This window comes from Topomyia yanbarensis, unplaced genomic scaffold, assembly GCF_030247195.1.
Source record: "Topomyia yanbarensis strain Yona2022 unplaced genomic scaffold, ASM3024719v1 HiC_scaffold_6, whole genome shotgun sequence".
Lineage (NCBI taxonomy): Eukaryota > Metazoa > Arthropoda > Insecta > Diptera > Culicidae > Topomyia > Topomyia yanbarensis.
Window position 1 is genome coordinate 301,374 of NW_026683824.1, and position 10,139 is coordinate 311,512.

Consider the following 10,139-nt stretch of genomic DNA (forward strand, 5'->3'; position numbering starts at 1 on the left):
CAGGAGAATCAATTTCCGGGCAATCGTTTTCCAGGGAAAATGCTACCATGTCAGCATTAGTCCGGATAAAGCAGATTTCGGCAATCCCAAGCTACTAAAACAGTGGCAACAGTGAACTTCGTGTTCGCGCTATTTCCCCTTCAAACCAACACATCACGAGTAAGCATATAGATAGCAGCCATGGTAATCTTCCTATGCGGCGGCGACTGAGAATGTGTGTGCATCAGTATAAAAGCGCTACTCAATGGGCCGAATTGCAACATTCGGTATTGGAATCTCGCTGCTGCAGGTGTGCTGCGCTAGCCTACTAAGTTATTACCTACAACAACCAAGAAGATGACTGGCCGTGGCAAAGGAGGCAAAGGGCTCGGCAAGGGAGGCGCTAAGCGGCACCGCAAGGTGCTTCGTGACAATATCCAGGGCATCACCAAACCCGCCATTCGTCGTCTGGCTCGACGTGGAGGAGTGAAGCGAATCTCCGGTTTGATATACGAGGAAACCCGTGGTGTGCTGAAGATTTTTCTGGAAAACGTTATCCGGGACGCTGTGACGTACACTGAACATGCCAAACGGAAGACCGTCACTGCGATGGATGTCGTCTATGCGCTTAAACGCCAGGGACGCACATTGTACGGTTTTGGTGGTTAAGCCCTACCACGACCAAATGTTTAGAAAAAAGAATTAGTTTGAAATGTATCCTTCATAATTTTCATCCACGTTGCAGGGGCGTACTGTTTAATGTGCGATTTTGATGGATATGCGAGAGACCGTCGTAACACTACAACGCGCTCAGTCGCTGGGTTTCCCTTTTTTCATATATGCATTTCCTTTTAATGTAGAATACATTTAAGGTTTCAATATAGGGGTCCCGTTTCAAAATATCGGCTGCGGCGCCGCGTCAGATTTTGAACGTTAATAACTTTTATCATACTTAACAGAATGATTTGATTTTTAGGCCAATTTGTTGCAAATATGTTCCTCTATGCTGTATTAAAATTTGAAGTATGTATAACATGTACTAATAACAAAAAAATGTGTTTTGAAAAATCTTTCGAAAACGACTCGGAAAAGTGAAAATTTTCAGCCCATCCCGCACAGAGCCGTCGTTATGGTAGACCAACCGAACAATAAAATAATGAAAAGTTTATATATAGGTCCATTACATGTTTGTTCGTATGGTTATTCGCATTGGGTTGCTTGACGAGAGCACTTGGTGGGGGAAAGACGGCATATTCCTTTGGTTAGGCCATTAGAAGCCGGACGGAAAGGAAAGGCTCATGCACGGCACGAGAACGAGCGAGAAAGCGATAGTAGTGCATATTAGCGCGATTATATAAATATCTGTCGGTCGGTTTTTCTCATCATTCGTATTCGTTCAAGCACTAGCAAGCAGCCAGTCCACCGAAGAAAAGCAGTCGGCGATGACGACGGCGGAAAAAGTGCCCCAGCTACTGGTGACTCATCGCAACCCGATCAGGAACTGTCGCCCTGCAAGAATTTCGCCCCAACTAAAGGGCAACAGAGTAGGCTATCGTTCCAGCGTCTGGGTCGTGAGATTGTGCAGGACTGCAAAGTCGAGGTACGCTTACAAAGCTCAGTCGTAATGATGCCCCGAGAAGCCAACGATGCCTACTTGGTCGGTTTGTTCGAGAATGCAAAATAGTGCTTTCTAGCTCACCGTGTCCGCGGGGAGTGCGTCTGAATTATGCTCCCTCAATAAAACAATAAACGGTTCTTTACAGGACCAATTAATTGTGTTCCAATAAGAGTTAAACTGAAATTTACATTTTATGGTGTATAACCAATAATTTTCAGAAAGCAATATAAGAAATACGATGTGTGGAAAGAAAGAAAGAGAATTTAAATTATCTTCTCTCGCTCGTTTTCGTGCACTGCTTTTCCATTCCTTTCTGCTGCTACTACCATCATAACTAAAACGAATGTGCGTGTTCCCCCACCATCTCATGGCCAGTGTTGCCACAATTGCATGTCGCTATAACAATTTGAATTATTTTATTGATCCTCTCTAGTATTGATAAAATATAGAACATGCAAAGTACACTAGTCGCATGCTTTTATTCGAACTTTTTGGCAGCCTCCGTTGATTAACTGCATAAATCGATTTGTTTGTGCAGCTCCTTGCTAGTAGCAAACTAAATAGCCTTTATCAGCGCTAACAAATAACACGAAAGAATTTAAATTTGTGAAAATCATTTCCTTCTTTTCAAATCTGCAGCATTCTTTGAAAATATTGTTTGAATGTTGTTATTGAAAAACTGAACATGCAAGTTTGCTAGCACTGGCCACTAGATTGAAGGCGATGGAAAGACAGAATATTCGTTTTGGTTATGCTAGTATTGGTAGCCGAACGGAAAGGAAAGGCACAGGAATGGCACGAAAACGAGCGGGAGAGCGATAGTAGTGCTTTCTTGTGTTTTCATATATGAATATTGGTCGGTCGGTTTTTCTTATCATTCGTATTCGTTCAAGCACTAGCAAGCAGCCAGTCCACCGGAGGAAAGCAGTTGGCGATGATGACTGTCCGCAAAAGTGCCCCAGCTACTGGTGGCCCATCGCAACCAACTACCGATCAGGAACTGTCGCCATGCTAGTATTTCGCCCCAACTAAAGGGCAACGGAGCAACTAATCCGCTGGCTAACATTCCAGCGTCTGGTTCGTAAGGTTGTGTATTACTTCAAAGTCGAGCTACGCTTACAAAACTCAGCCGTAATGAAGCCACTGATGCCTACTTGGTCGGTTTGTGGGAGTGGGCGTAAATTACAATAAAAGCAACGGTTCTTTTCAGGACCAATCAATTGTGTTCTAGTGAGAGTTAAACTGAAACTTTTATTTTAAGGTGTGTAGCAAATTTTCAACAAGCAACATAATACGTTGTGTGGAAAGAAGTAGCTTGCACACGGAACAAAAATTTAAATTATCCTCTCGCTCGTTTCGTGCACTGCTTTTCCATTCCTTTCTACTGTTATTATCAGTATTACCAAAACGAATGTGTTGTTGCATGTGTTTAAGAGAAACGTTGAAGTCGCATGCTTCTATTCAAGCTTTTTGGCAGCCCCCGTGAACTAACTGCATTAAATGATTTTTTGTGCAGCTCCGTGCTAGTAGCAAACAAAATGGCCCTACCAGTGTCTGATTCGTGAGATTGTGCAGGATTTCAAAGTCGAGCTAAGCTTATAAAGTTCAGCCGTAATGGTACCCGAAGAAGCCAGTCTTGTCGTTTTGTTCGAGGCTACAAAACAGTTCACCAGGCACGTAACTATCATGCCAAAAATATCCAACGATCCAGCGCATCACCATCAACACCAACGCCGATACCAAAGGTTCTTTTCAGAACCACCATTATTACCATAGAGAATTATTTGAAAATTTCCCATTCAAACGTGATTCTGTTGAATATTATTAGATTTAAATTAACGTCTCGAATTGAAATCACGACGCTCCGGTTATGTGACAGACATTACCTACCCATCTTTTTTTATTGTGACCACGACACCCCATTTCAATATTTCTGAATGAACAGAAGGTCGAGTTTGGAAAGTTTGTAACTTTCATTGTACTTAACCAAATTACACAATGTTCGCACTAATGATTCAGAAATATGATCAGGAATCTTCTGTTAGATTTGTAAGTATGTATAATTTACATGAATAAAGAAAAATTGATTTTCAGGAATCAATTATTATCTGTTCTTCCATTGGCCAGTACTACGCGACTTCCTCATGCTAACAATTAATTTCATCGTTAGCCATCTCCCTCACCAAGGCCAACAACGCCAACAAAACCGGTCCTTTTCAGGACCACCATCATTTTTGTAAAGAATAATTTGAAATATTCCTCGCCCAAATCACCTTTTGTCCGAAAATCCTAATGAGTATCAACATATTTGAAGAACGTGTTCCTTATGTATTCTACATCTCTCCGGTTATGTCGCAGACATTACCCACCTATCTTTTTCTTTCTCCTGAGCTTGCGTATCATGGGACAAAACGGCTCGTTTCTCGATAGCAACGAACCGCCGACCGACTCTTTTTTTCGCGCGCGCACGTTTTAGCTTACCACGCTTTCACCTACCTGTCTACCTATGAATTTGCGTACCTTTAATTGGTCTGAATGATAAAAGTAAAGTTGATGGCTGGTGAGTTAGTACTGTATCAATCAGGAAGCAATTACAACACACACACACACACACACACAGGAAGAGAGAGAGAGAGAGAGAGAGAGAGAGAGAGAGAGAGAGAGAGAGAGAGAGAGAGAGAGAGAGAGAGAGAGAGAGAGAGAGATTGAGCAACCGTAAAAAAGTCCAGCTTGTGATCTGTGTCGGGGGACAAGCGTTCCCATCGATGCGTGCGCTGAAGCGCCTGGGTGTGATGGTCGACGCGTGCGGTTTATCAGCTCACAGCCATGTACACAACGATGTAGCGAGTTGATCAGTACATCCTAAATAATAGAATTTTGAGTTAGCCAAAGCAATTCGAAATAACACTGATGATTAGAGCACTAAAATCAAAATCCGCAACTAAAATGTTGGATTTTTTTCGAGGTATTTCTCTCTGTCTGTCTCTGCCGTCGAAACAAGAAAGCATTTCGCGAGCGCGTTGTACGGTTCTACGAGCAACACAAGAATCTCGGCGAAAAGTGCACGGTACAATATTTCAAAGGGGAAAACGTTGCGCCGTCGACTGTTTACAACACCTTTCGACGGTGCAATCTCAATGCCGCTTGCCGGTTGATAAAAAAAATTATTTTGGCTAAATATTTTGTTTTGCACGAAGCAAGTTACTTCCCTCGCAAAAAAAAGCAAAAAAAAAAAAAAAACAATCGTTCCCGAATACCCACTCGATCCCATTTGTACCCTAAAAAGCACAACCCGCTTCACAATTTGCTTCAGTGTCGCCCAATCGCAGATTTCTTCGGGATTTCGTTTTGAGAGCCACGAATTGCAAACAAGTTGATTGGTAGAAGATCACGAAATGCATTAGCAAAGTTGACGTAGACGCCGTACTACGCGCCTGTTCCGACATCAAACGGAAGCTTCGCCGAACAGCATCCAATTACGGATCGGTTTGAAATGTTCACTAATTTTTGGCCAACAATGGAGAACGTATCTTCTAATTTCAATCGAATCGTTTGTCTTTTTTTTTGACAGGTTGAGAAAAAAAATCCAAAATTTGTGTTGCCACCCGTTAACTTTTTTTGTTTTAGTAATTTTAATAACGAAAGTTTTCAGCAAAGGACCAGCCGACCGAAACGTTTTCCGCAGGTCGCCAAATTACGAGCACTTCCGCTCGAGCAAATATGTACAAAAATGAAATAATTTTATATAGAGAGAAGTTTTCTTTCGATTGGATAGCACCGAAAAGGTTTTCCAATTGCTAGAAGGTTCAAATTAACCTATTTTCCACAATTCAGTTTGCACGTGCCGCCATAGTCGGATACATGATTTGATAATATTCGGCCATACGCTTAAAACAGAATGTTCAGCGGGTGTTAGTTTGGACGGTGCGGACAGTGCAGTAAATTGAATGCAAACTTCCAGTGTACTTTTCACAAGCAGTAATTCGATTTTGGTTGATTTAAAACAACAGTCCGTAAAATTTTACCGGCACCGATCGAATAGTAACTTCCAACCGTCATCTACGCGTTCCCAAACAGAGCCGATGAATACGATCCTAAACAACAGACACCGGACCCCCGGTTATCATATTCGCAGACTTGCATCATCGTGCATCCATCGACTCGTCGTCTACAACTGTGTGTGTGGAAGAAAACCAAACCAAACGAACGCGCAATGGCTGAAACTGCTATCGACGTTGCTGCTACGGCCCCTGCCGTCGTCGCCTCTCCGCCAGCCGCCAAAGCGCCACCGAAGCAGGCGGCCAAGGCTAGCAAGAGTGACGCCAAGAAACCGAAAAAATCTTCAACCCATCCACCAGTGAGTGAGATGGTTCTGGCTGCCATCCGGACCCTGAAGGAACGGAGCGGATCATCACTGCAGGCGATCAAAAAGTACATCGCCGCCAACTACATGTGTGACGTCGCCAGGCTGGCTCCGTTTATCCGGAAGGCTTTGAAAACGGGTGTCGAGAAGGGAAACATCACCCAGACCAAGGGTACCGGTGCTTCCGGATCGTTTAAGGTGACGGTCGAAGCAAAGAAACCGGCTGGCGATAAGAAACCACCATCGGGTGCAGCGAAAAAACCGAAGAAATCGGCTACTAAATCCGGGGAGAAGAAAAATCCGCCGGCTGGTGGTGGTGAGAAGACCAGCAAGCCAAAGGCGGCGATCCCGGCCGCTAAGAAATCGGCTACGAAGAAAGCGAAAGCTGCTGCCCCTGCAAAGGCGGTAACGGCTGCCACTAAACAGAAAGCCACCAAACCATCGAAGGCTGCAGCGAACAAGCCGAGGGCACCTAAGCCAAAGAAGGCCGCCACCGCCCCGAAGAAGGTCACCGCCGGCAAGAAGTAAATTCCCGACAACGTGCGCGTCCCCCCAAAACAACAGTCCTTTTCAGGACTAACAAAATTGTAAAGAATTGATTGATGCTTATTTTCCGTTAATGCTCCGTTCCCCCCATGAGTTTTCTAGCTTGAGCAGCAGCGCGCGCACACACCCGCATTCAACTGGCTGCCGATTGGCAAGATAAATCAGTCGTCGTTAGTTTGATTAAACAAATCACTATAGTAAATAGGCGCGGTTTCTTGCTCAGATAAACGTACGTACGTACAGGTAAATTAATAGTAGGCCGTGGTTTTCTGTTGCCTTAACAAACAAACAAACAAACAGAGCAAGTATAATATTACTCTGATTAGCAAACAACGCGCTTATTTTGGCTATAATAAAACAGAGAAAAATTGGCTGGCACAATAAACAAACGAACGAACGATAATTACCGATTTTTTAGCCTAAATTGACGAACGTATTGTATTGTTCAACTTTGCGATTATGAATTGTGTTGGGTATTTAATTATTAACGTTCAACGCAGATCAGAAGTTTGAAGGCTGGGAAGTGCATTGTATTAACAAGTATGATCCAGAAATGTGTTCTTTTTGCGGCAGAATTTTCATACGCAGGGGCTGTTTTAGACTGACTGAGTAGAATATAGACGATAAAGGGGTAGAAAAAAGACCGTTTTCCGTCTTAACAAAAACAATCAACTAGCGGTAAGGGGAAAGACTACTTCCACAAACTACAGCAATTGATTTGGTGATGATTTGAAAAATGGACAGAGAAACAAAAATGACAACGACGTTTTTGCTCTAATGAAACAAACAAACAAACAAACAACAACAACTAATGTTTATATAAACTATGTGTACACATTTCAATTCAACTCTTTACCAGAACGTGTTTTGGTGGCCCTGAAAAGGGCCGATGACGATGGGGTGGTGGTGTGTGACATCCGGCGGCGGGGCGGGCGACACGTTTACTTCGAGCTGGTATACTTGGTAACGGCCTTGGTACCTTCCGATACGGCATGTTTCGCCAGCTCTCCCGGTAACAGCAAACGAACGGCGGTCTGTACCTCGCGGGAGGTGATCGTCGACCGTCGGTTGTAATGGGCCAGACGAGATGCTTCGTTAGCAATACGCTCGAAGATGTCGTTCACGAAGCTATTCATGATGCTCATCGCCTTCGACGAGACACCGGTGTCCGGATGGACCTGCTTCAGCACCTTGTAGATGTAGATAGCGTAGCTTTCCTTGCGCCGTTGCTTTCGCTTCTTCTTCTCTCCTCCTCCTGCTTTTGTGGCGATGTTCTTCTGTGCCTTGCCACCGCCGCCGCCGGATTTTTTCACAGCCTTTCCGCTGGCTTTCGGTGCCATAGTAACGACGTGGTTGTGCTGCTGTTAACGCTCTCGATGCGAACTGCGCTGACTGATTGGTAGCAAATTTTTTTTTTTTTTTTTGTCGTGACTAACGACTTACCTTTCAATATAGGGGCCCCTTTTCAAAATTTCGGCAGAAAAATGATGTAAGATTTTGAACGCTTATATCTTTTGTTGTACTGAATGGATTTAATCAATTTCTTCGGCATTTTGTCGAAAATATTTGTACCAATGTTGTATTAAATTTTGGAATATGTAGGACATTCATTATCAACGGAAAAATAGTGTTTTGAAAAATCTTTCGAAAACGACTCGGAAAAGTGAAAATTTTCAGCCCATCCCGCACAGAGCCGTCAAAATGGTGCAGCAAATAAACAATAAAATAATGAAAAGTTTATATATAGGTTCACTACATGTTTGTTCCTTTGATTATTCGTATTGGGTTGCTTGACGAGAGCAGTTGGTGGGGGAAAGCCGGCATATTAGTTTCGGTTATGTCATTAGAACCCGGGCGGAAAGGAAAGGCTCATGCACGCCACGAGAACGAGCGAGAAAGCGATAGTAGTGAATATTAGCGAAAGCGTTACGTACAATTTGAACCTTAATAACTTTTCTTCTACTAAACGGATTGCCAATCTTGTTTCATAAATCGGAAGGAAAACGTTCAACGCTTGCTACCGATACGTTGTTTGCTATATAAAATTTGTTTAAATAGTTCAAAAACTACTTTAAATGAGAATCAACATTAATGATAAAACCTATAAATAGGGGTGTCGCAGCTTTTCTCAAAGCCAGACGTGTGTAAGACGCAGTGCATAACAGACGTGCGTGGTCGTGAGAAGCTGCATCGGACGACCAATCAAATTGGCTACCACCGGAGAGAGGAAAAACGGTGGTGGCGGTGAGAAGGCCAAAAAGCCAAAGGCTAAGAAACGCAGTCACTGAAAAGGCGGTAGTAACTGCCACTAAAAATGCTACCAAAACATCGAAGGCTGCAAAGCGTACTCATTCGGTGTGAGCTACGAAAGGGGAAAGATTGTATGGATGTACGCAGTAAAAACAATCTTCGGCAAGGTTTGAATTGTTTTAAAAGATTCCCGTCTTGTATCAACATAGACAAACCGTCCTTATCAGGACGAAGGCAAAATGGAAAAAGAATTTAATTAGAAAGTTTCTTTTATTAACTAGTATTAAGTTTGCGCTTGGTAATTCTGTACTTTTACCAGTGAATCATGAGAAAATGTTTTTCTAATCTACAAACTCGAAGGTTTTTGCAAATCCTTCCAAGAAAATCAGTGAATGTGACAACTCTGCTACTAAGCGAAAGCTACACCAAAACGAATGATGAAAATATTTTTATTTATCGAACAAAAGGACGGCCTTCCATCTGCATTGTAAAGTCTATAAATAGGAACACCATGATGAAAACTGTGCTCATTCGGTGTGAGCTGCGAAAGGGGAAAGATGTATGTACGCAGTAAAAACAATCGTCGGCAAGGTTTGAATTGTTTTAAAAGATTCCCGTCTTGTATCAACATAGACAAACCGTCCTTATCAGGACGAAGGCAAAATGGAAAAAGAATTTAATTAGAAAGTTTCTTTTATTAACTAGTATTAAGTTTGCGCTTGGTAATTCTGTACTTTTACCAGTGAATCATGAGAAAATGTTTTTCTAATCTACAAACTCGAAGGTTTTTGCAAATCCTTCCAAGAAAATCAGTGAATGTGGCAACTCTGCTACTAAGCGAAAGCTACACCAAAACGAATGATGAAAATATTTTCATTTATCGAACAAAAGGACGGCCTTCCATCTGCATTGTAAAGTCTATAAATAGGAACACCATGATGAAAACTGTGCTCATTCGGTGTGAGCTGCGAAAGGGGAAAGATGTATGTACGCAGTAAAAACAATCTTCGGCAAGGTTTGAATTGTTTTAAAAGATTCCCGTCTTGTATCAACATAGACAAACCGTCCTTATCAGGACGAAGGCAAAATGGAAAAAGAATTTAATTAGAAAGTTTCTTTTATTAACTAGTATTAAGTTTGCACTTGGTAATTCTGTACTTTTACCTGTGAATCGTAAGAAAATGTTTTTCTAATCTACAAACCCGAAGGTTTTTGCAAATCCTTCCAAGAAAATCAGTGAATGTGGCAACTCTGCCACTAAGCGAAAGCTACACCAAAACGAATGATGAAAATATTTTCATTTATCGAACAAAAGGACGGCCTTCCATCTGCATTGTAAAGTCTATAAATAGGAACACCATGATGAAAACTGTGCTCATTCGG

At 42.4% G+C, this 10,139-nt stretch overlaps 3 protein-coding genes across 3 annotated transcripts; 2 read left to right on the plus strand and 1 right to left on the minus strand.

Moving 5' to 3' along the window:
- The first annotated feature begins 336 nt into the window (after positions 1 to 336).
- On the plus strand, positions 337 to 648 carry LOC131695886 (histone H4-like). Its single transcript, XM_058984420.1, has one exon. The coding sequence runs from the start codon at positions 337 to 339 to the stop codon at positions 646 to 648; it is 312 nt and encodes a 103-aa protein (XP_058840403.1).
- A 5,162-nt stretch (positions 649 to 5,810) lies between these two features.
- LOC131695940 (histone H1A, sperm-like) lies at positions 5,811 to 7,106 on the plus strand. Its single transcript, XM_058984469.1, has 2 exons — positions 5,811 to 6,365; positions 7,080 to 7,106. Exons 1-2 carry the CDS (start codon positions 5,811 to 5,813, stop codon positions 7,104 to 7,106), a joined length of 582 nt encoding a protein of 193 aa, XP_058840452.1.
- Positions 7,107 to 7,447: 341 nt separating this feature from the next.
- Positions 7,448 to 7,753, minus strand: LOC131695941 (histone H2B, gonadal-like; the record flags this gene model as incomplete). The annotated part of the gene is made up of 1 exon (XM_058984470.1): positions 7,448 to 7,753. A coding segment is annotated over one exon (306 nt), but the record flags the coding sequence as incomplete, so codon positions are not given.
- Between the last annotated feature and the right edge of the window lie 2,386 nt (positions 7,754 to 10,139).